General features: G+C 39.7%; 1 protein-coding gene across 1 annotated transcript; it reads right to left on the minus strand.

Annotated features, from left to right (window-relative positions):
- Positions 1-984: 984 nt before the first annotated feature.
- TMEM217 (transmembrane protein 217) lies at positions 985-27,066 on the minus strand. The gene is made up of 3 exons (XM_044003401.1): positions 26,530-27,066; positions 1,345-1,412; positions 985-1,276 (listed from the first exon to the last, which is right to left on the minus strand). The coding sequence occupies exons 1-3, from the start codon at positions 27,064-27,066 to the stop codon at positions 985-987; spliced, it is 897 nt and encodes a 298-aa protein (XP_043859336.1).

Genomic DNA, 27,066 nt, shown 5'->3' on the forward strand with positions numbered 1-27,066 from the left:
ACTTAGGTCCTCCTGAATCCAGGTCTGGTGCTTTATCCATTGCACCACCTAGCTGTCCCCTTTGGTGAAGTTTTAAGCTATTAAAGTATATATGTATATGAAGATACAGGACAGCTAGGTGGCTTAGTAGATAGAGAGCTGGGCTAGGGGCAAGAAGACTCATTTTCCTGAATGCAAATCCAGCCTCAGACACTTAATAGTTGTGTGACCTGGGCAAGTCACTTAACCTTGTTTGCCTCAGTTTTCTCATCTGTAAAATGATCTGGAAAAAGAAATGACAAATTTTTGCCAAGAAAACCCCACATTTTTGCCAAGAAAACAGAGCTGGACACAACTAAAAACAACTTAACAATATATGTACATGCACAGTGCTCATATACCTATAAACATGCATATACATACATATTCATATATATGCAGGCATAGAGTGACATGGGCTCTGGTGGTCTATCATCTTAGAGGGGGCCAGCTTCCAGGCCACTGAGTGCCCATGCACTGTCCCCACAACCTCCCTAAAGAGTCCCATAGCCATCCTTAATGATATTAGCATCCCCCCAACCTTCCAGCTCCTCCCATGAGCCTCCTGGCTCTTCCCCCTAGACATCCCCTCCCCCACTCAGTTCATAGAACTTCTGGAATGTCCCCCATTATCATTCTCCCATCCTCCCATGGGCCTCCTGATCCTTCCTAGACCTCCCCTCCAGTTACTGACTGTTACTGGCCTGTCCCCCATTATCATCTCCCCAACCTACCATGAGTCCCCTGACCCTTCCTAGACCTCCCTCCTAGTTACTAAGACTGTTACTGGGCTGTGTCCCATTATCATCCCTTCTCCCCAATCTCCCAGCTCCTCCCATGAGCCTCCTGGCCCTTTCCCCCTGGTCTCCCCTCCCCCACTCAGTTACTAGGATTTCTGGACTGTCCCCCATTATCATACCCCCATCCTCCCATAAGCCTCCCGGTCTTTCCCAGACCTCCCCCCCCTCAGTTACTAAGGCTGTTACTGGACCATCCCCCACTCCGGTTCCTCCCCTCCCCCAGCTCCCAGACAGGCAGGGCTGAGAGTCCAAGGTGTTTTTCAGAAGCGGGGTCCCTCTCCCCCGCTTTCCTCACCAAATTCTCCTGCCCCGACTCCCCTCTCACATCTGCAGCAGGCTGCAGCTCTGCCTGTGGCCCGGCTCCTCTCCTCCCTCCCTCGGCAGGACTCACAGCGACTTCAGTTGGTCCGGGTCCTGGGGCCGCCCTGTCGGCTCTCCCAGCAGGGGGCAGGCTACACCTGCAGGCCGGGGGTGGGACAGCGGCCGGAGCGGAGGGGGGGGGGCACTCTGCTCAGCTCTGGCTCACTCCTCTGGGGAGGCCGGGCTCACCCCGGGGCAGGAAGGAGGTGTCCCTCCAGTCTCCTTTTTAGATGTCTGGTGGGAGAAACCAGGTAGGAAGGGGCTGGCAACCCTGTCCTGTTCAGGGGTCACAGGGATGGCGCAGAGCACGGGACCTGGAATCTGGAAGACCTGAATTCAAATCTAGTCCCAGACACATTCTCTGTGTGGCCCTGGGAGAATCCTCTAAACTCTCTGAGCCTGTTTCCTCATCTGTAATATGGGGATTATACCAGCACCCACCTCCCAGAATTAATAGAGTGCCAGGCCTGGAATCAGAAAGACATTGGTTGTGAGGATCAATTAAGATAATTGTAAGTGGGCATCTAGGTGGCACAGTGGATAGAGCACCGGCCCTGGAGTCAGGAGTACCTGAGTTCAAATTCAGCCTCAGACACTTAACACTTACTAGCTATGTGACCCTGGGCAAGTCACTTAACCCCAATTGCCTCACCAAAAAAAAAAAACAAATATATATATATATATATATATATATATAATTGTAAAGCCTTTCTCACAGTGTCAGGCACATAGTAGGTGCTATACAAATATTAGTTATTATTGGTTTTTGTTTTTTTTTTTTTTGCAGGGCAATGAGGGTTAAGTGACTTGCCCAGGGTCACACAGCTAGTAAGTGTCAAGTGTCTGAGGCTGGATTTGAACCCAGGCACTCCTGAATCCAGGGCCGGTGCTTTACCACTGTGCTATCCAGCTGCCCCCAGTTATTATTGTTTTTATTATTATAGTTGTGAGGATTAACTGAGGTAAAATCATTGTAAAGTGCTTAGCACAGTTCCTGGCACATAGTAGGTACTATATAAATGTTAGCTATCATTATTATTAGAGTCGTTGAGAGAATTAACTGAAATAACAAATTTAATGTACTTTGTAAACCCTAAAGTGGTATATAATTTCTTCTGCTGTTGTTGTTCAGTCATGTCTGACTCTTTGTCACCCCATTTGGAGTTTTCTTGGCAGAGATATTGCAGTGGTTAGCCATTTCCTTCTCCAGGACATTTTACGGATGAGGAAACTGAGACAAACAGGGTTATGTGGCTTGCCCAGGGTCACACAGCCTAGTAAGTGTCTGAAGCCAGATTTGAACTCAGGAAGATGAGTCTTCCTGACTCCAAGCCTGGCATGCTATCCACTTCACCCCGTAGCTGCTCATATAACTGCTAGTTATTGTTATTATTATTATTGTTATTGTCTGGCAGAGAAGTTCCAGACAGCAACAGCAGTCTTTCTGAACAAAGTCTACACCTAAGCTTTTTAAACTTAGGTCTTGACCCCCTATGGGGTCAGCACTAACTGAATATGGGGGGGGGTCAAGAAAAATTTGGCAACAGTAAAAGGTTATTTATACGTATTTATATACCCACATTCCTGGCTAGCATAACATTTTTTTAGGCAAAAAGGGGTCAAAAGTGGGGAAAAGTTAGGGGCAGCTAGGTGGCGCAGTGGATAGAGCACTGGCCCTGGATTCGAGACGTACCTGAGTTCAAATCCGCCTCAGACACTTGACACTTACTAGCTGTATGACCCTGGGCAAGTCACTTAACCGCTCATTGCCCCCCCGCCAAAATAAATAAATAAATAAATAAGTGGGAAAGTTTAAATAGCTCTGGCCTACACCACTTGACCCACCTCTTCCTTTCCACTGTTCAGTTACTACACAGTAGCCACTAAATACTTGCTGGTTAACTGACCTTATTTCCTATCACATTCTGCTTTTCCTCTTGGCTTCATCCAAGAAAATGGTTTTGGATCCCTCAGAGCCTTCTTTATCTTGTGTATCTTATCCTTGCTAGAAAGGTCCTCCCCCTCCTCCACATTCCTGGCCTCCTCCCTCCACACCCTTCCTCTGGCTCTGTATCTACAAGACCTGCCCTGCCTCATTCCTGGCCTCTGGTTCTTTCTGAATAAATTTGAGTTGTCTGTAGTCATTCAAACAATCCCATACACCTCATGCACAGACATATCATGATGTGAATGAAATCTGGTTTGTAGTGGCTATTTTTAATTTGTATTCTTTCTTCCTCACTACAAGTGTCTCAAGGACAAGGATTGGTCTCTTTTTTCCCTCAGCATCTCTCCATTGTGACCAGTGTAAAAGTCTACATGTAGAAAGTGCTTAATAATGATGATGAAGATGAGATGATCCTGAACATTAAAATAATAAGTAAATGAGTTCAAATCCTGCCTCAGACAGTTATTAGCTGTGTAATTGAGGATGGATAGATGTCACTTAATTACTGCCTGCCTCAGTTTCCTCATCAGTAAAATGGAGATAATAAGAGCACTTACCACCCAGGGTTGTTGAAAGGATTAAAAGAGCTAATATTTGTAAAGTGTTTTACAAACCTTACTATGTTACTACATCATTACTAGTTGTTAAAATTATTATTATCTATAGGATGCTGGCTAGGTCATGGCAGCACTGAACCTAGCCTCATAGAAAGGCAGTCCAGATGGAAAGGCTATATAGAACTGCTAAAGGATGGGACCAGATTATTCAAGTATAACACAAAACAATGGCCGACAGCAGGGGACCGTGAAGACATTCAGATTCTGAATTCTGGAACAGACTGGACCAATGTTGCTGACCACATAGCTATGAGATTGTAAATTCCTTAAGGGCAAGTACTGTCTTTTGCCTCTTTTTGCATCCTCAGGGCTTAGCACAATACTTGGCACATAGTAGGTGCTTAATAAATGTTTATCAGTCATTGATTGATTGATTGATTGGGATGAGCCTGGAAGAGCACACAGCAACCCTCTTCTCATCTCCACCTTATGGCTTCTCCGGCGTCTTCTATGAGAAACCTTTCCTGATACCCCTTAATGCTAGTGCCTTCCTTCTGTTGATTATTTCCCATTTATCCCCTATATATCATGTTTGTATGTGGTTGTTGGCATGTTGTCTCTGCCATTAGACCCTGAGCCCCCTTTCTGTGTATTGTTAACACTTGGCTCAGTGCCTGGAACATAGTAGGCACTTAATAAATGCTTGTTGACTGACTCTTTTTTCCCCTCCAGGGAGAAGCCAAGTTTTCCTGTTTGCCAGTGAGATAAAAGACCATATTTGGACTCTTCTCAGAGTCCTAAAGACAGAGTGAGTTTAGTTTCAAGCCCCACAACTTTGTTGCCTAAACTTCCTAGCAGGGGGCCACCCAGCACACAAGGCTCTGAGGAGCTGAGGCCCGGGGACTTAGACCTGAGCAGCACTTGGTATGGGACCTGTGTTATATGGTAGTCAAGCTGACCTGGGAGTTTACCTTGAGGTACCCAAGGTGATTCCGACATGACCCCAATGTTCAAACCCTGACTTTTTTTATTTCTTAAAAAGTTATGCATGTTTGTTTATGTATGTTAACACAGAACTGTTCTAGTGAGGAATGGACATTCTTACCCAGAATAAGGTTAAGGCCTAGTGTCACAATCTGATTGGTTGACTGGTGCAGTCTGATTGGTTGTTAATGGGTCAGTCTGGTTGGTTGACTGATACAATCTGATTGGTCCTTACAGTTACCATCTATGGGAGGTTGGTAAAATATGCTGTGATTGGTTGTTTCTGTAATGCTGTATGTAAATAGGAACTGTAATGTGATTGGTTGAGAGGAACCCTTGGTGGGTATAAATAACAGTTCGGGACCTCACTTGAGTACACTCTCTGGCACATTCAGAGGAGTGCTCATCTTTGAAGGTAAATAAAGCCTTCACTCACCCTCTGCTGCCTGTTTGGATTTTTTCTGTGTAACACTGTTAGTTGCATTTCTAACACTAGTCAATCCTTTCATTTCTTTTTTTTTTTTAACCTCATTGTCTCTTCCTGGTAATTTGAGGGGGGCATTGGGAGTTTCAGTTTCCCCATTTTATTTTATGCTTATGGATATGTAAGCAGTTTTTATCTATCAGAAAATGTGTTGGCCAACAATCAAAAGACTCAGGTTGAGGTACAGGCCAACAAAATCCCTAAAAAAGGGGAGGATGTTATTTTATCTGCAGTACAAATTGGGGTATGTAAAACCTCTTGAAGCTGGGAAATTCTGGTTAGGCCTCCTAACCTAAAGAGGGAGACAATGAATCTAGTGAATCTTTGAGTCAAGGGCTACAAGTCCCGAAGAGTTTCTGTCTGCTTTTTGAAGACCACCTTACCAAAGTACAGAGAAAGATTAGTCAATTGTAGGTGCCTACTAATCAATGAATTATCGGGCCAAAGCAACCCATGAAATAAAATGACTCCCTACTACGAAAAACAAAAACAAAACAAAAAACCCCAATATATCCAGGGCCAACTTACATTTCTAGTCTTATCTTCCACAAAGTCCATGGGTTTTCCTGGAAAAGATACCTGGTGTAGTTTTCTATTTCTTTCCTCAATGTGTCCTCTATTTTACTAATGATACAGGGATTAAGTGACTTGCCCAGGTCACACAGCTAGTAAGTGTCAAGTGTCCAAGGTCGGATTTGAAATCAGGTCTCCTGAATCAGGGGCCCGTGCTCTATCCAACCGAACCACCTAGCTGCCCCTCACATAGTAAGTTCTTAATAAATGCTCTATTTATCTGTCTGAAGAAATTTTGATCCATTTTTCTTTTTTTTTGTAGTAATTATTTTATTTTATTTTTATAGTGTCTTATTTTTCCATTATACATAAAGATAGTTCCAACATAATTTTTGTAAGATTTTGAGTTCCAAATTTTTTCTCCCTCCTTCTCTTTCCTTCCCCCCTCCCAAAGCCAGCAAGCAATCTGATATAGGTTATATATACAGTACAATCATGTTAAACATATTTCCACATTAGTCATGTTATAAGAAAAGAATCAGCACAAAAGAAAAAAAAACTTAAGAAAGAAGAAACAAAACAACAACAAGAAAAGTGAAGAATAATATGCTTCAATCTGCATTCAGAATCATGATTCTTTTTCTGGATGTGGAGAGCATTGTACATCATAAGTCTTTTGCATTGTCTTGGATCTTTGCATTGCTGAGAAGAGCTAAGTTTATCACAGCTGATCATCACACAACATTATTGATACTGTGTACAGTATTCTCTTGTTCTGCTCACTTCACTCAGCATCAAATACATGTCTTTCCAGTTTTTTCTGAAACCTGCCTGCTCATCATTTCTTTTTTTTATATATAATATTTTATTATTTTCCAGTTACATGTAGAGATAGTTCTCAACATTCGTTTTTATAAGATTTCTAGTTTCAAACTTTTCTCCCTTTCTCTCCCCACTCCCCAAGACAGAAAGTAATCTGATATGGGTTATATATGTACAATCACATTAAACATTTTTGCATTAGTCATGCTGTGAAAGAAGAAATAGAGCAAAAAGGAAAAACCTCAAAAAAGAAAAACAACAACAAAAACCAATAGAAATAGGGGCGGCTAGGTGGCACAGTGGATAAAGCACCAGCCCTGGATTCAGGAGTTCCTGAGTTCAAGTCTGGCCTCAGACACTTGACACTTACTGGCTGTGTGACCCTGGGCAAGTCACTTAACCCCATTGCCCCGTAAAAAAAAACAACAAAAAAACAAAAAACCAATAGAAATAGTATGGTTTGATCTGCATCTAGATTCCACAGTTCTTTTTTTTTTCTGGATTTGGAGAGCATTTTCCATCATGAGTCCTTGGAACTATCTTGGACCATTGTATTGCTGAAAAAAATCAAGTCTGTCACAGTTGATCAACATATAATGTTGTTGATACTGTGTACAATGTTCTTCTGGTTCTGTTCATCTCACTCATCATCAGTTCATGCAAGTAAATCCTTCCAGGTTTCTTTGAAATCTGCCTATTCATCGTTTCTTTTTTCTTTTTCTTTTCTTTCTTTTTTTTTTTTTTTCAGGGCAATGAGGGTTAAGTGACTTGCCCCAGGATCACACAGCTAGTAATGTCAAGTGCTCTGAGGTCGGATATAAACTCAGGCTCCTCCTGAATCTAGGGCCAGTGCTTTATCCACTGTGCCATCTAGCTGCCCCGCTCTGTTCATCATTACTTACAGCACAATAGTAATACATTACATTACATTCATTATACCACCACTTGTTAAGCCATTTCCCCAACTGATGGACAACTCCTCAATTTCCAATTCCTTGCCACCACAAAAAGAGCAGCTATAAATATTTTTGTACATGTGGGTCCTTTTCCCTTTTTTATGATCTCTTTGGGATATGGACCCATTAGTGGTATTGCTGGATCAAAGGATATGCACAGTTGTATAGCCTTTTGGGCATAAATGGTTGGTTGATCCATTTTCTTGGATTTTGTTTGTCAAATAGAACTGGCTAATAATTTTCTTTTGCCACTCTTCCTTTGAATTCTTTTACTTTCCTAAAGCTATTTCTTGTCTTCATTAGTGTTTCGTGTTTCTTTTAACTTTCTAAGTAAATCTGCAGAGAAATTTTAACTATCACTCATCAGCTGTACATGTATTCCTTTGATTTCTTTTTCTTTTATTATTGCTATGCCTAGCTTTTCTAAAATTGTTTTAAAATAATAATTGATAGAAAACATCCTTACTTTACCCCTTGTTCTTAGCATGGAAAAATGTTTTAAATTTTCCAATTACAAAGAATTCAATTCTTGGTTTCAGATAAATGCTTTTTAAATATGTGAAAGAAAAATCCTTCAGTTCCTGTTTTCTAGTGTTTTTTTTTATATAATAATACTTATCTAGCGCTTTTAAGGTTTACAAAGAGCTTTATGTATGTTAACTAATTTATTTTATTTTATTTTGTTTTTGGTGAGGCAATTAGGGGTTAAGTGACTTGCCCAGGGTCACACAGCAAGTAAGTGGTCAAGTGTCTGAAGCTGGATTTGAACTCACGTCCTCTGAATCCAGGGCCAGTGCTCTATCCACTGCGCCATCTAGCTGCCCCTCTAGTGTTTTTTAATGTAAATATGAGTGTGGTCTTTTATCAAAGTTTTTTTCTATGTGTATTCTATAACCATGGATTTATTGTTTTTCAATGTTACTATGATGTATTTATTACTAATTCTCTTCAGAATATCAGATTATGCATTTCTAATATCAATCTACATAGTCATTATGAATAACTTTTGGATATGTTACAGCAATCTATTTCCAATATTTTATTTTATATTTTTGTACTAATATTCACTGATGCTATATGGTCTATAGTTCTCTTTGTATGACATCCTTCTACTTTGGATTTGGGTATCAGGCTTCTTTCTCCACTTGTGAAAAGACTTATAGTGTAAGATTATTTTTGTTCTTTAATGTTTGATTGAATTTACCTTTGTACTCATTTGGTCTCATGTTTTTTGTGGCAGTTCAGTTATTAACCTGCCTATTCAATTGTTCTTTCAGAGATGGGTTGTTTAGATTTTTACTTCCTGTTTGACAAATTGATCAAATATTTTATATTCCTTATATTCACCCATGTCATTTATATTTTCTATTTTGTAAACATATAACCAAATATCTTATACATTAATAGATATTCATCCATTTCAGTTAGATTTTCAGTTTTGCTAGCATAGAAACTAATTTTGATTATTTTGTATAATTTTTATGTTCATTGTGATTCTCCCTTCTTGTTTTTTTTTGCTTTTGGTAATTCGATTTCTTCCCTCTATCTCTGTCTCTGTCTTTTGTTTGAAAAATTTGGCTAATTGCATATTGAATGTATTAGTTCTTAAAAAAAACAAATCTTTGTTTTATCTAGTCATTAAATTATGGGGGTTTTATTGTCTTCAATTGTGTAAATTTTTTCCTTAACTTTCAAAATGACCTCTTTTGTTCTTGCTTATTAATTATATTTTCTAATTTTAAAAAGTGTACATTCAGTTCATTCATCTTTTGTAGACATACATATGAAGGGATGTAAACTTGCCTTTGAGGGGCAGCCTATAAATTTTTATATTTATCAGTATTGCAATTATCTTTTAATTAATATTAGATTGTCTCTATCATTTGTTCCCTCTCCCACTCATTACTATAATTTTTTGTCCTCATTTAGATCTGCTTCTTTTAATCAGACCTTGGAAATGGAACAACTCTAAAGTGTGATTTGCTCCTTCCTAAATCAGGATTTCATAACCTCAATTGGGTAGGTTAGGACTGTTGTAAATCTGAGAGCTCAGTTCCAGAACTTTACTATATAACTCACTCTTGTTTTCTTCTCTTTGAACAAACTACCACTAGTCAATTTATAAAAAAATTTTTTCATCTTGAAAAAATTCCTCCAAGTAAAAACTCTTTATTTTTAACTGGTGATGTGGTCAGAATTTAATATTATGACAACTTAAAAGTTATTTTTAAATTTTAACAATTGCTTTGTAAATTTCCATTTTCTTGGCATGTCTATGCACTGTGGTCTCTAAAAGTTTTCTTGATTTCTTTTGCATTCAGCATGATTTCTCATGTTGTCTTTCTAATTTTGGTGATTTTTTTTTTTCTTTCTCCTTTTGCTAAACATTTTAGTGTTTTAAACTGGTTTTTTTAAAACAGATTTTGGGGGCGGCTAGGTGGCACAGTGGATAGAGCACCGGGCCCTGGAGTCAGGAGTACCTGAGTTCAAATCCGGCCTCAGACACTTAACACTAGCTGTGTGACCCTGGGCAAGTCACTTAACCCCAATTGCCTCACTAAAAAAAAAAAAAACACAGATTTTGGTTTTGTTTTTAATTTGTTTTTTCTTTTTTAATTAGCAAGCACCTATTCTCTCTCTCCTCCACTCTCTACCCTCCTCCAATTAAACAGCAAAAAAAGAAAAAGGAAAAAAATACTTGTAACAAATAGCCAAAAGTAACCAAAGTGAAGCAAATTTCCTCCTTGGCTATGTCCAAAAAATGCGTCTCATTCTGCAGTCTGAGTTCACTGCCTCAGTGTCAGGAACTGGCTAGTGTCAACACCCCTTCTTCGGTCCTCTGGAATCATGGTTTGTTATTATACTGATTGGGGTTCTAAGTTTTTAAAGTTTTTTTTCTTTACTATATTGTCACTGTTATAATTTCTCTCTTAGCTCTGATCATTTCACTCTATATCTGTTCATAAAGATCTTCCTAATTTTCTCTGAAATTTTCCATTTCATCATTTGTTGCATTTCATGACATTCATATACTATAATTTGTTTATCTATTCCCTGGTCTCTAAAATAGCCCCTTGTTTTCCAGTTTTGCTTTGTTTTGTTTTGCTACCACGAAAAGAGCTGCTATAAATATTTTTGCATGTATAGGTCCTTTTCCCTTTTCCTTAATTTCATTGCAATATAGGGTATGAGCTTAGTAGTGATGCTGTTAGATGAGATGCTGGACTCATAGTTCCAAATTTCTTTCCAGGATTACCAGACAAAGTCATAGATGCACCAATAGTACCTTAGTTTTCCTGTAGTCCCTCCAATATTTGTCATTCTTTTGGTCATTTTTGCCTATATAATGGGCATAAAATAGAACCTCAGAGGTTTTTGTTTTATTTTTGTTGTTTTTTGTGAGGCAATTGGGGTTAAGTGACTTGCCCAGGGTCACACAGCTAGTAAGTGTCAAGTGTCTGAGCTCGAATTTGAACTCAGGTCCTCCTGAATCCAGGGCTGGTGCTTTATCCACTGCTCCACCTAGCTGCCCCTTCAGAGGTTTTTAAATTTGCATTTCTCTATTTTTTTAAAAAGAATTTTTTCCCAGACAATGAGGGTTAAGTGACTTGCCCAAGGTCACACAGCTAGTAAGTCTGTGGCCAGCTAGATTTGAACTGAGGTCCTTCTGAATCCAGGGCTGGTGCTTTATCCACTGCTCCACCTAGCTGCCCCTTGCATTTCTCATTTTTTTTGTTGTTGATAGCTTGGATTTTTTTTTTTTAACTGCCTGTTTATATCCTTTGACTATCTATTGGAAACTGCCTCTTATTTTTATAATTGAATCAATTCCTGCTTGTGTATAAGACCTTTACTAGAGAATTTGCTGAAAAGATTCCCCCACCCCCTCCCCAAGTTAACTATTTCTGGTCTGTTCTATTTTTAACTGCATTATTTTGTTTGTGAAAAAAAAAAACATTTAATTTCATATAATAAAAATTGTCAGGGGGCGGCTAGGTGGCGCAGTGGATAAAGCACCAGCCCTGGATTTAGGAGTACCTGAGTTCAAATTCGGCCTCAGACACTTGACACCTACTAGCTGTGTGACCCTGGGCAAGTCACTTAACCCCCATTGCCCTACAAAAAACAAACCAAAAAAAAAAATTGTCCATTTTATCTTCTGTGATCATCTCTATACCTTCTTTGGTCATGAATTCTTACCCTTTCCATAAAAGTGAAAGGTAATTTCCTCCTTGCTCCTCTGATTTTTTTTTCTTTTTTTTTTGGTGAGGCAGTTGGAATTAAGTGACTTGCCCAGGGTCACACAGCTAGTAAGTGTTAAGTGTCTGAGGTTGGATTTGAACTCAGGTCCTCCTGAATTCAGGGCCAGTGCTCTATCCACTGCACCACCTAGCTGCCCCCTCTGATTTATTTATGATATGACATTTTGTCATGTATACAATTGGAGTGTATCTTGCTATATGATGTGAGATGTTGGTCAAATTTCTGCCAAACTACTTTCTAGTTTTCCCAGCAGTTTTTGTGAAAAAGTTGAGTCCATATCACCCCTAAATGGGGTCTTCGAATTAATGGAATACATATAGCTGTTAAATACATTTGCTTACATGATATTCCACTGATCCTACTTTTTCTATTTTTAAATAGTTTTGATGATTACTGTATTGTACAATAGTTTGAGATATGGTACTACTAGAACTCTTCTTTCCTCTATTTTTCTTTATTTTCTTGAGATTCTTGACCTTATGTTCCTCCAAGTAAATTTCATTATAATTTATTCTAGTTCTATAAATAATCCATTAGAAGTTTTATAAATATAGCACTAGATAGTAAATTAAGTTATTATTGTGGATTTGGTTACATTGACAATTAATTTTTCTCCACTCATTTAAATTTTTGTTTATTTCTGTAAAGAGTATTGCATCATATTCATATAGTACCCAAGTGTGTCTTGGTAAAAAAAATTCCCAAATGTTTTATGCAATCTGGAGTTCTTTGAATAGAATTTTTCTTCCAGCATTTCCTGGGGGGAATTTATTGATAATATACTCAAATGCTGATGATTATGTGGAATTTATATTTTATGTCGTATGAACTTTGCTGAATTTTAAAATTGTTTCAATTAATTATTTTAGTTGACTCTTTATGGTTCTCTAGATGGTCATATCATCTATAAAAACTGATAGTTTCTTCCTCTTTGCCTATATTGATATTCCTTTGATTTTCTTTTCTTATCTACTTGCCATAGCTGGCATATGTAGCTCTATATTAAATAATAGTGATAATAATGGACATCTTTGCTTTACCCCTTATCTTACTGGAAAGACCTCTAACTTTTCTCCACTATATATAATATTTACTTGTGATTTTTGTTGTTTTGTGGTTGTTTAGTTGGGTCTGACTTTTCATGACCCCATCTGGGGTGTTCTTGGCAAAGATACTATTGCAGTTTGCTATTTCCTCCTCTAGCTCGTTTTATAGATAAGGAAACTGAGGCAAAAAGTGTTAAGTAACATTCCCATGGTTACACAGGTAGTAAGTATCTGAGGCCAGAATTGAACTTATGAAGAGGTATCTTTCCGACTTCACGTTGGGCATTCTATCCACTGTGCCACCTAGCTTCCTGCTTATGATTTTAAATAGGCATTGTTCACTATATTAAAGAAAAATCCATTTACTCCTATACTTTCCAGTGTTTTTAATAGAAATGGGTGTCAGATTTCATCAAAAGCCTTTTCAGGGGCAGCTAGGCAGCGCAATGGATAAAGCACAGGCCCTGGATTCAGGAGGACCTGAGTTCAAATGTGACCTCAGACATTTGACCCTTACTAGCTGTGTGACCCTGAGCAAGTCACTTAACCCTCATTGCCCTGCAAAAAAAAGACAAAAAAAAAAATCCTTTTCAGAACCTATTGGCATAATTCATTCAGTCAATCAAAAAGCATTCATTAAGCACCTACTATTTGACAGACACTATACTAAGAGTTATGGATACAAAAAGAGGGAAAAGAGAACCTACTCTTCATGAACTCATAATCTAATGGAAAACACAAATAAATATGTACAGACAAACTATATACAGGGATAAATAGAGATAATTAACAGAGGGAAAGGCACTAGAATTAAAAGAGACTGAGAGGGGCATCTAGGTGGCTCAGTGGATAGAGCACCGGGCCTGGAGTCAGGAGTACCTGAGTTCAAATCCTGGCCTCAGACACTTAACACTTACTACCTGTGTGACCTGGGCAAGTCACTTAACCCCAATTGCTCACTAAAAAAACAAAAAAACAAAAGAGACTGAGAAAGGCTTCCTATATCAACATGGGATTTAACTGAGACTTGAAGGAATCCAGGAGACAAAGATTGAGAAGGAAGAGCATTACAGGCATGGAGAAGAGCCAAGAAAATACCTGGAGCTAAGAGATGGAGTGTCTTGTTTCCTCTAACATCCAGGAGGCCAGGGGTCATTGATGGAACAGTAACTTGTAACACAGCGAGCTTTTACACAGAGTAAAATTTATGTCAAAAGGTATAACAACCAAATATAGAAACTTACTCCCAATAACACAAAGGAGACACAATCTCCCTCTCACTATAGATAACAGTCCTGTTTCAAGTCGAAAATTTCCCTGGAGCTCAAGTCCTAGGTACCCTGGCTTCTCAGGACTTTCTTACCATCCTGGTTGTCTACAATACCATCCTGCCTTCAATCTGGTTCCAAAGGTCACTATGGCACCAACTCCTAGCTTCCGTGGGGGTCATGGTGGGCACCTGAAACTGAGAAGGAAAAAAAATAACACAACAGAAACAAATAGCACTAGACCCATTTTTTTTTTTTTGGTGAGGCAATTGGGGTTAAGTGATTTGCCCAGGGGTCACACAGCTAGTAAGTGTCAAGGGTCTGAGGCCAGATTTGAACTCAGGTCCTCCTGAATCCAAGGGCCAGTGCTCTATCCACTGCACCATCTAGCTGCCCCTAGACCCATTTTCTGAGCTGGGGGTAAGAGAGGGAGCAGGTAAATAAAGAGAGGGCAAGGAATTGTCCCTCCCTTTTCACTGGACCTGAAAAGACCACAGTGAAAGATGGTGGAAGAGAGAATGATCAACTTGGTCTTACCAGTTTTAAAAGGGAAAAGTAGCCAAGAAAAGGAGACTAACCTGCAGCCATGTTTTAGGGGGACATAGAGGGCCCCATATTAGGCAAACCAGGCATGCTCAAAAGCTGGGTTATGTCATGTAGAGGAGTAGAGTGTAAGAAGACCAAGGGGGCAGCTAGTGTGGAGCACTGGATAAAGCACCGGCCCTGAATTTCAGGAGGACCTGAGTTCAAATCTGACATCAGACACTTGACACTTACTAGCTGTGTGACCCTGGCAAGTCACTTAACCCTCTTTGCCCCGCAAAAAAAAAATGACAAAACAAAACAAAACAAAAACCTATGGAAAGAGTGTAAGAGCCTAGAAAGTTGGGGGAAAGGGGCTAGGTTATTTAGGGTTTGAATGCCAAACAGAGCCTTTAATTTTTAATGCTCTCTAATCTTCCAGTGGCCCCTGGGTTAGAAAAGATCAGTTTATATACCAGTCCTAAAGAAGGGCAATGTCAAGGAATGTTCACATTACTGAACAATTGTGCTCATATAACACTCCAGCAAGGTTATACTTAAGAGTCTGCCTGGGGGGCAGCTAGATGGCGCAGTGGATAAAGCACCGGCCCTGGATTCAGAAGTACCTGAGTTCAAATCCGGCCTCAGACACTTGACACTAGCTGTGTGACCCTGGGCAAGTCACTTAACCCCCATTGCCCTGCAAAAAGAAAAAAAAAAAGAGTCTGCCTGGGTTGCCTTTTCAGAACCTACTGACAATGGACAAAATACTGATAGATTAGGGCAGCTACATGGTGCAGTGAATAGAGCACTGGGTCTGGAGTCAGGAAGACTCATCTTCCTGAGGTCAAATCCAGCCTCAGACACTTATTAGCTGTTGTGACCCCTGGGAAAGCCATTTAACCCTGTTTGCCTCAGTTTCCTCATCTGTAAAATGTCCTGGAGAAGGAAATGGCAAATCATTCCAGTATCTCTGTCAAGAAAACCCCAAGAGTCAGACATAACCAGAAGGACTGAACAACAACACATTTATAACCTATATCAAATTGCTTGCCTTCTCAAGGAGGGGAGCAGATTTTTTGTGGTGGCAAAGCATTGGAAATTGAGGGGATGCCCATCAATTGGGGAATGGCTAAATGAGTTGTGGTATATAAATGTAATGGAATACTATTGTGCTGTAAGAAATGATGAGCAGTGGGGCAGCTAGGTGGTGCAGTGGATAAAGCACTGGCTCTGGATTTAGGAGGACCTAAGTTCAAATCTGACCTCAGACAATTGACTCTAGCTGTGTGACCCTGGGCAAGTCACTTAACCCTCATTGCCTAGCAAAAAAAGAAAAGAAAAAAAAATAATGATGAGTTGGCAAATTTCAGAAAAACCTGGAAAGATATAAGTGGATTGATGCTGAGTGAAATGAGCAGAACCAAGAGAACACTGTACACAGTAACAACAACATTGTGTGAAGATCAACTGTGATGAATTTAGCTCTTCTCAGCAATGTAATAATCCAAAATAATCCTAAAAGCCTCATAAAGGAAAATGCTTGCCACATCCAGAAAAAGAACTATGGAGCCCGAATACAGATTGAAGCATACTATTTTCACTTTTGCTGTTGTTGGGTTTTTTTTTCTTTCTTCTTTCTTGTGTTTTTTTCCCCTCTTGTTCTGATTCTTCTCTCACAACATGACTAATGTGGAAATGTGTTTAACATGATTGTAATATATAACCTATATCAAATTGCTTGCTGGCTTTGGGAGGGGGGAGGGAGTAGAGGGAGGGAGAAAAATTTGGAACTTAAAAATCTTTCCAAAATGAATGTTGAAAACTGTCTTTACATGTAATTGGAAAAAATAAAATAAAAATACTATTAAAGAAAGGAGGGGAGCAGAGAAAGAGAAAGGAAATTTAGAACTCAAAAATTAAAAAAGCAGATGTCGAAATTTTTTACATGTGATTGTAAAAAAAATATTTAAAGCTGAAAAATCCAATGAATATATCAGTCATGTCTGACAGTAAAAACAAACAAATAAATAAATGAGAGGAAACAAAATGAACACTGATAGCATAGCACTCATAACATTAGAATTTCCCTAAAACATAACAAAATACAAGTTCACTGAAGAAATGAAATTGAATGATATCCTGAAGTATTTTTTGGGGGGCAGGACAATGAGGGTTAAGTGACTTGCCAAGGGTCACACAGCTAGTAAGTGTCAAGTGTCTGAGGCCATATTTGAACTCAGGTCCTCTTGAATCCAGGGCCGGTGCTTTATCCACTGTGCCACCTAGCTGCCCCCAGTATTTTCTTTTTAAAACAAATTTAATTCAACAAATGTTTTTTATGCTTCTCTTATGTCAGGGTTACAATGGGGAGTTGGGATAGAAACTGTTCAAGCAACTTTTGTTATGTTTGTGGTGGGAGTCCAGCCTAGGTGACTGAAAAATAGTAATGCTTTCTTTCTTTCTTTTTTAAGTGAGGCAATTGGGGTTAAGTGACTTGCCTAGGGTCACACAGCTAATAAGTGTTAAGTGTCTGAGGCCGGATTTGAACTCAGGTCCTCCTGACTCCAGGGCTGGTGCTCTATCCACTGCGCCACCTAGCTGCCCCAAATAGTAATGCTTTCAATAGAAAGGGAAGGGTTTGGAGGAAGAGTAAGTTTAGGAGGAGAGGGGGAGAAGAGTTATTTTAATTTTGGACATCCAGTAGGCCAAAGGGAATGTCCAGGTGGATATGACTCCCAAAATAAACCCAGAAACACAACAGATATAGGATCATGGATTTGGTGTTGGAAGGGGCCCCAAAGGCTACATATTCTGACTCATCATTAGTGGGCAGGAGATGGATGATAATCCAACAGCGGAAGATAAAAAGGATCTGACAGATAAATAGAAGGGAAAACTGATAATGGTAAACTGAAGAGACAGTATCCAGAAGGAAGGATTGAAGAGTGTCAAGAGTTTTTCCTTCTCACCATAAAGGAGGATGAGGACTGAGAAAAGTGATCAAATTTTTCAGATTAGAGCTGTTAAATAACCTTTGAGAGTGCAGTTTCAGTAGAGTAATGGTGTCACAAGCCAGATTGCAAGGAGTTGAGAAATAAATGTGTAGAGAAGAAATGGAGATGAAGATGGCCAAGTGAGTGATCATGTTTGAGCCCAGATTGCCTATACAGGTAATGTCAAACTCAAATAGAAACAGGGGTCACTAAAGGAAACCTGAAGGCCAAATGCTGACTCAGAAAACCACACGTGTTTATATATTTCTTGTTTTATTAAGATATCAATATACTAAAATCAGGGAATAGCCCAGGTCCCTAAACTCAAGAGTATTGGCAATAGCAGTGCTCCCCAGATGACTAGCCCTGCTTCCAGCCTGAGCCCCACAACCAGCATTCAGGGGTGTAATCACTATGGAAAAGGTACTTACTTTTCTCTCTACCGCCAACACCAACGCCATCTTTAGTTAGATCAGCCCAAGAATCTTAAGAATGCCAGCACTACTCAGACCACTGGTCCTGTTTCCATCCCAAGCTCCATTCAATCGGCTTAAAAAGCAAGTATCCTTAAGAAATACACCTTGAAGGGCAGCTAGGTGGCACAGTGGATAAAGCATTGGTCCTAGATTCAGGAGGACCTGAGTTCAAATCCGACCTCAGATACTTGACACTCACTAGCTGTGTGACCCTGGGCAAATCACTTAACACTCGTTGCCCCGAAGAAAAAAAAAGAACTATACCTTGAAGATAACTGTGGTAAACTGTCCTTTCAGCCCTCCAGCTAAGTTGGGTCTTGCCCACAGCTAATAAGTGTCTGAGGCCAGATTTGAACTCAGGAAGATGAGTCTTGCAAAACATTTCCATATAGTCATGTTGTGAAAAAAAAAAACACAGACCAAAAAATAAGTTAAAAAAACATATGTGTTGATATTTATTCAGACTCCATTAGTTTTTTCTCTGGAAGTGGACGTAATTTTTCATCATAAGTCTTTCAGAATTGGCTTGAATCATTGTACTGCTGAGAATAGTTAAGTCATTTACAGTTGATCATTGTACAATATTGCTGTTACTGTGTATAAAGTTCTCCTGCTTCTGCTCATTTCAGTTCATGTAAGTCTTTTCAGGTTTTTCTGAAGGCATCCTGCTCATCATTTCTTATAGCACAATAGTATTCCATTACAATCATATACCACAACTTGTTCAGCCATTTCCCAAATGATGGGCATCCCCACAATTTCCAATTCTTTGCCACCACAAAAAGAGCAGTTATAAATGTTTTTGTACAAATAGGTCCTTTTCCTTTTTTTCTGATCTCTTTGGGATACAGATATAGTAGTAGTACTTCTGAGTGAAACTGTATGCACAGTTTTATAATCGTTTGGGCACAGTTCTAAATTGCTCTCCAGAATGGTCGAATCAGTTCATAATCTTACCAACAAGTGCATTAGTGTCCTAATTTTCCCACATCCCCTCCAACATTTGTAATTTTCCTTTTCTATCATATTAGTCAATCTGATAAATGTGATGTGGTACCTCAGAGTTGTTTTAATGTTTATTTTCTAATCAATAATGATTTAGAACATTTTTTCATATTACTATAGATAATTTTGATTTCTTGAGAACTGCCTAGACTAGTTATTAATTGGGAAATGGCCTCTTATTTTTGTAAATTTGACTCATTCTCTATATATTTGAGAAATGAGTCCTTTATCAAAGAAACTTGCTATAAACATTTTTTTCTAAGTTTTATGCTTTCCTTTTAATCTTGGCTATATTGGTTTTGTTTGTGCAAAGCCTTTTTTTTTTAATTAATAAAGTATTTTTTCCCATTACATGTAAAGATAGTTCTCAACTTTTGTTTATACAAGCTTTCCAATTTCAGATTTTTCTCCCTCCCTCCCCCCTCCCCTAGACAGCAGGTAATCTGACACAGGTTATATATATATATATATATATATATATATGTGTGTATATATATATATACACATACATAATAATATTAAACATATTTGTGCATTAGTCATGTTATAAGAGAAAAATCAGAGCAATGACAAAAAACCTCAAAATAGAAAAACATCAGCACCAAAAACAAAAGAAATAGTATAGTTCATTCAGCATCTATACTCCACAGTTTTTTGGGTTTTTTTCCCTGGATTTGGAGATCCTCTTCTATCATGAGTTCCCTGGAACTCTTCTGTACCATTGCATTGGTGAGAAGAATATAGTCCATCACAGATCAACATTCAATGTTGATGATACTGTGTACCATGTTCTTCTGGTTCTGGTCATCTCACTCATCATCAGCCCATGCAAGACCCTCCAGGTTTCTTTTAACTCCTCCTGCTCATCGTTTCTTACAGCACAATAGTATTCCATTATATTCATATACCACAACTTGTCAGCCATTCCCCGATTGATGGGCATCCCCTCATATTCCAATTCCTGTGCAAAGCCTTTTTAATTTAAGGTAATCAACATTATGCATTTTATATCCCATAATGCTCTCTGACTCTTGTTGGTCATAAATTCTTCCCTTCTCATAGATCTGACAGGCAAACTATTTCAAGCTCTCCTAATTTGCTTATGGTATCACTATGTTTAAATCAAATTACCCATTTTGACCTTGATATCTTGGTATACAGTGTAAGATGTTAGTGTATACCTAGTTTCTGCCAAAATGCTTTTCAGTTTTCCCAGAAGTTTTTGTTAAGTAGTGAATTCTTGTCCCAAAGGTTGGATCTTTGGGTTTTTCAAACACTAGATTATTGAAGTCTTTTATTACTGTGTATTGTGTACCTAATCCATTCCACTGATCCACCACACTATGTCTTAGCCAGTACCAGATTGTTCTGATGATTACCAGTTTGTAATAGTTTGAGGTCTCGTATGACTAAGCTACCTTCTTTCACATTTTTTTTCCATTGGTTCACTTGATACTCTTAACCTTTTGTTCTTCCCGATGCATTTTATTATTTTTTCCAACTCTGTAAAAATAATTTTTGGTAGCTCGATTGATATAGCACTGAATGAGTAATTTATGTAGAATTATTTTTATTATATTGATAGCCTACCTATGAGCAATTAATATTTCTCTAGTTGTTTAGATCTGGCTTTATCTGTGTAAAAAGTGTTTTATAATTGTGTTCTGTGAGCTAGAAGCCACTGTTGCTGACTCAGTCACCCCTAAAGTCTGCTGCTGGCCTTGTGCGGCCTGTGCTGGACTATGCTCGACTCTTGCCCCAGTGAGACAGACCTTTCCTGCTGACCTTCTAAGTTGTCTTAGGCTGGACAATTGTTTCACCTCATCTTTTTGTTGGTTCTACTGCTCCAGAATTCATTTTCAGGCACCATTTATTTATTTATCTATCTATCTATCTATCTATCTATCTATCTATCTATCTATCTATCTATCTATCTATCTATTCATTCATCCATTTATTTACTTATCTATCTATCTATCTATCTATCTATCTATCTATCTATTTATTTATTTGGGGGTCAGGCAGTTGGGGTTAAGTGACTTGCCCAGGGTCACACAACTAGTAAGTGTCAAGTGTCTGAGGTCGGATTTGAACTCAAGTCCTCCTGACTCCAGGGCCGGTGCTCTATCTACTGAGCCACCTAGCTACCCCCTCAGGCATTTTTTTTTTTTTGTGGGGCAATGGGAGTTAAGTCACTTGCCCAGGGTCACACAGCTAGTAAGTGTCAAGTGTCTGAGGCCGGATTTGAACTCAGGTACTCCTGAATCCAGGACCTATGCTTTATCCACTGTGCCACCTAGCTGCCCCCTCAGGCATTATTTTAATGTTGTTTGGAGGGGAATTTGTGAGGGCTCAGGAGAGTCTCTGCCTTTACTATGCCATTTCGGCTCTGTCCTTGGTATTCATTTTTTTTTTAATTGCAGTATCACAGATCTAGAGCTTGAAGGGACTTCAGATTCCATCTAGTCCAAACACTTCATTTTACAGATAAGGAAACTGAGGCCCAGGGAAAATAAGTGACAATAGATGATGAGCATCTAGGATAGGATTTGAATCCAGGGCTTCTGACTCCAGAACCAGTGCACTTTCCCACTCTTCTTCCTTTCCCCCATCCCAGAATAGGCTCAACCCAGAATAATTGTGTAGTGGTGCCATATTGGAACAGAAATATTCATTGAAGTGGGTAAGGGGTATTGCAAAGGAAATGGAACCAAATTGGTCTTTATGCATCTGATAGATGCCTCTAGAGATGGTGTTTGCTAGCCATGAGGCAGCCTCTACCCTTGAGGGAAAAGAGAATAAATTGCCTGTGGCCATTCAGCAAAGAAAGTCTGCTGTTAGTGTTTTGTATCTTTAAGAACTGTACCTTGAGATAATTATGGCAAAACTCTCCTTTCTTTCTTTCTTTCTTTTTTTTTTAAGTGAGGCAGTTGGGGTTAAGTGACTTGCCCAGGGTCACACAGCTAGTAAATGTTAAGTGTCTGAGGCCGCATTTGAACTCAGGTACTCCTGACTCCAGGCCGGTGCTCTATCCATTGTGCCACCTAGCTGCCCCGCAAACTCTCACCCCTCTAGCAGCTACGTTTCTGGGCTTTCCAACCTGGTCCTCCAAGTTCTCCTCAAAACTCAGTTAACCTGGGGTAGCTGGGTGGCACAGTGGATAGAGCATCGGCCCTGGATTCAGAAGGACCTGAGTTCAAATCCGGCTTCAGACACTGGACACTTATTAGCTGTGTGACCCTGGGCAAGTCACTTAACCCCAATTGCCTCACCAAAAAAAAACAAAAAACAGCAACAACAACAACAACAAAACCTCAGTTAACCTTCTAAGCTGCTAGAGGGGATTGAATTTTGAAGAATTGAAAAGGATTCTCCCTCCCAGGAGAAAAGCACAAATGCAGGAGAAAGAGATGTATCTTGCCCTGATAGGGACCTGATGTCTTTGTATTGCTAATGGTCATCACTTTATTACTTCTAGGGAAATAAATGGAAAGACTCCCCTCCCTTCCAACCCCCAAGCTTTAAGGAAGTCATAATTGTGTGTGAATGGGGAAAGAACTGCTTGGTTTTGAATTTTTTTTGTGGGGGGGAGGGCAATTGGGGTTAAGTGACTTGCCCAGGGTCACACAGCTAGTAAGTGTTAAGTGTCTGAGGCTGGATTTGAACTCAGGTCCTCCTGAATCCAGGGCCAGTGCTCTATCCACTGCGTCATCTAGCTGCCCCTGAATTTTTTTTAATAGCAATGCAGCTGATCAAGAAGGATATTGGATATAGCCAATTGGTTGAGAGATGACATGAAGGATGCCAAGAGAGAAAGAAGATAAATCAAGGCAGATTCCTGAATTTTAGAATCATTCAACAACTGTGCTGATGGGACTATTTGAATTTTGTTTTGTTTTAATTTGTAATTTGAGAGACCAACCAGAATTTTAACACATAGGCTTTATCTTAATTCTTTGGTGCAAGCCACTTAAGAGAGTCACTTGGAAAGGATTATGCTTAATTCTTCCAGGAGTCCAGAGACATTTCTGGAATTGGGGATATGAACAAATATGGAGATTAACTAGCTGAAGATAGGTAGGGGTGCTGTATCAATTTCAAAAGTTTCCATTCTCACCCCCAGACTCTGTGAACTATAACTCATAACTCTCTCTCTCTCTCTCTCTCTCTCTCTCTCTCTCTCTCTCTCTCTCTCTCTCTCTCTTTCTCTCTCTCTCTTCTCTCTCTACCCCAGCAGAAATGATTCCTGCTTGTACATGGCAAATAGAGCACATAGAGAAGCCTAGACAAGTCTCTAGCAAAAAAGTCACAGGTTGATTTTGTTTTGCTCTATGTATAAGTGGGTGACCCTGAGTTAGACAATTTTAGTATTGGTAGCTGTCTTGTAAGTTTGAGATGTCAATAGCTTCTGGGTCCCTGAGTAGAGGCCAGGTGTTATCGGAGAGGAATACCACTGATAGGAAGGGGAATTCAAGCTTTCAGATTGTCTAGAATCCTTTAAAATTTCCCATGGAGCAGTTCCTGACCTCATCCACTGTGCTGAGTTAGCTAGGGGAAAGTGACACTGGCCTGCAAGCAGTTGGCCCCAGCATCAAAGAGCAGAGCCAAGCAAGCATAGGAGGACAATAGTAGTGAAGGTGGGACAACAAGCATTGTGCCTAGGAGGCACTGGGATCCTAGCAGCAGAGCAGAGAGAAGAATTAACAATTAGTGGGAATAGCAGCCCTAGGCAGCAGAAGAATTGGCAAAAGGTAGCATACTGAAGCTCCTGTTTCCTAGAATATGGAACAAATTGGCCCTTCCACATTGCTGCTTTCCGCAGGGAGAGTTTAAAGGACCAAGGGTTGGCATTATTGGGAGGGAGCTTGCTTTCTGGCAACAAGAGGGAAATGAAAGTGTCTGATCAGGCCCCACAGAAAAAAGGAATCAGTCCCTCAGAGGTCTCTCATGAGTCAAAGATTTTGTGTTCTCTCTCTCTCTCTCTCTCTCTCTCTCTTTCTCTCTTTCTCTGCCCCACCATGTGACTCCCAGGGAGGAGGTGGTCCTGGTTGATGAGACAGGGAACTAAGTGACTGGTGCCATAAGGCCTTTCTCTCTGACCCAGGATGAGGATTGGTGACTGTGCAGTAAGTGACGTTATATTTATTGTAGCCCTAATGTTCCTGGTGTTGCTCCTACTTATGGTCACCTTTTTACATTGAGAGACCCATTGTGATCTATAAACGTTTGTGCAGCATATAGCAGACTTCTTCAAGTGTTTTTTTGTGGGGCAATGAGGGTTAAGTGACTTGCCCAGCGTCACACAGCTAGTAAGTGTCAAGTGTCTGAGGCCAGATTTGAACTCAGGTCCTCCTGACTCCAGGGCCAATGCTTTATCCACTGCACCGCTTAGCTGCCCCTATAGCAGACTTCTTGAATAACAAGGTCAGGGTTAACCATAACAGCACTAAAGTCATGGGTTGGTTTTTTTTTTGTTGTTGTTTTTTGCAGGGCAATGGGGGTTAAGTGACTTGCCCAGGGTCACACGGCTAGTAAGTGTCAAGTGTCTGAGGCCGGATTTGAACTCAGGTACTCCTGAATCCAGGGCCGGTGCTTTATCCACTGCGCCACCTAGCCGCCCCTAAAGTCATGTTAGTAATAGATGGATGATAGAAGAGTGAGAGGTCACAAGGAAGCCTAGCTTTCTTCTGTATACCTTAAAAACAGCAATAAAAGCACCAGAAGGGGAGCAAAATTACTTAAAATCCTCAAAAGGAAAAAAAAAAGATCTTAAGGATCTCACCATCAGGGGGTTGAATGTGGTAGGAGCAAAAGCTTAACCTCTGTTTCAAAGCAAATTCGGCTAGTTTTTCCTTAAAATATATTTAAGTCATTCTCACTTGATTGGCTCAAGAGATTAAAGGCTCAAACTATTGACATCACATCATGCTGGTTGTTGTTCAGTTGTTGTTCTGTCTTGTCAGACCCTTCATGACCCAATTTGGGGTTTGTTTGGCAGAGATATTGGAGTGGTCTGCCAGTTCCTTCTCTAGCTCATTTTATAGATGAGGAAACTGAGGCAAACAGAGTGAAGTGACTTGGTAGGGTCATACAGATGATAAGTGTTTGAGGCCAGATTTAAACTCATGAAGATGAATCTTCATGATTCCAAGCCCAGTGCTCTATTCACTGCTTCACCTAGCTGCCTCCCACATCTTGGTTGTCTGACTATAAACCTGACCACAGCCAGTAGAAACTCCAGGCACTCTCTGATGCTTGATGGGCCATGATAGACAACTAAAGCAAGGAAGCTTCACTCAGGTGCATCAGCTTGAAGCCTCCTCAGTACGTTTCCTTGTTGAATATTTTTCTCCTTCTATGGCCCAATAAATCTCCTTTTCTTATCTATTGAACGTGTATCTCATTTTGTTCTGATATTGATCCTAAACTACCAGGGGACCAACCTCAGTCAGGTCCAGTTCAGAACAGCTCTCAGTACATTTTTCTTCTCATATTTTTGCTTTAGCTTCTTCTTTTTATTCATCCATCCATCCATCCATCCATCCATCCATCCATCCATCCATCCATCCATCCATCCATCCATCCATCCATCTATCCATTCATTCATTCATTTACTTTCTCTCTCTCTCTCTCTCTCTCTCTCTCTCATCTATCTATATTTTAGCTTCTTTTAATCCAGAAAATTGTTTTCATGGTGTTGATTTTTTTTTTTTGCTTTGCTCATTTATTTGAATGCTTTTCTTCCCTATTTTTCTTTTAAAGATGTAAGTAATTTTGCTCCCTTTCTGGTGCTATTTTTGAGGTAGATAGTAGAAAACTAGGATTCCTTGTGACGCCTCACTCCTCTGTTATCTCACGGCTCTCCCCTCATTAATTCCATTCAGCAATTTCCATTCAATAAATATTCCTTAACAGTTGTTGAATTAAACTGGTCCCCTCATATGAATAATAGTGCCCATTGTAGGTTCCTTTCTGTAACCTCTAGTGGATTGGGACATAGATACAGATGATTCTTCCAAAAATAAAACCAATGAGAAGGACAATAGTTCTAAGGTGGCTTTACTGGTCGAATGTGGACATATGAAAATCCAGAGGCAGTTACCTTGTAACTTGTCTTTGTCTCCCCCTTTTTCCCTTATCACCTCACTTCTATAAACAGGTGCCAATAGGAAACAATTATTAACCTGTGACATTCCAAAAATAAACTTATTTACAATTTCCTTCCTCTACCCACTTAATGATACTCTTCCATACAGAATGCCCCCCAACACAACTCTACCAAGTACCCCTAATTGAGTGACTCCAGTTGTGGTAGAACCATTAGAGAAACTGAAGATTCTAGAAAATCTAACATTCAAATTCAAATCCAAATCCAAATTCAAGAAAATTGAAAGAGAGTGAAAATTAAGAGTTGAGCCTTGGATCCAGGATTGTCTCTTGGGGAAAAGATCATCTTATTTGATATTAATCTTAGATGGGTAGCCGAGCTTTGGGAAATTTGGGTAGTGTACCCTCTTTTGCTTTGATTCCAGATTGATAGAGAGACGGCGGCTGTAGGAAGCAATATTACTTTGCATCTGGTTTTTGTACACGAGGTGAGCATATTTGATCACACAAAAAATCCAGAACCCATGCATGAAGATACGGGAGATCAGGCCAAACCAGCGTAAAAACTTCACTTCTGTAGGAGACACATCGTTAGGCCTGTTGGTCAGGGCCTGCAGCAGGGAGTTGACAGATTCATAGAAGATAATCCAGATGACATAGGTCACCATGCCTTTGTAGATCTGGGCATGGACAGAGTACAAGAGTAAACAGCTGATCAGGATGGTGATCATGGATAAGGAGAAGACGATCTTATAGCTCCAACAGACGATAATGTCATTAATCGAGTTAATCATCTCTTGATTATTCTCACTGGTACAGTTGGAATCTCCCATGTGCTTCTCTTCAAACACAACGTACATGTTGGTGACAAAGATGGTGAAGACACCAGAGAGAAAAGTGCACAGCTGGACATTTATGCCAAACCAGTGCTGCTTTCTCAT

This window comes from Dromiciops gliroides, chromosome 4 (genome assembly GCF_019393635.1).
Source record: "Dromiciops gliroides isolate mDroGli1 chromosome 4, mDroGli1.pri, whole genome shotgun sequence".
In the NCBI taxonomy this organism is placed as follows: domain Eukaryota; kingdom Metazoa; phylum Chordata; class Mammalia; order Microbiotheria; family Microbiotheriidae; genus Dromiciops; species Dromiciops gliroides.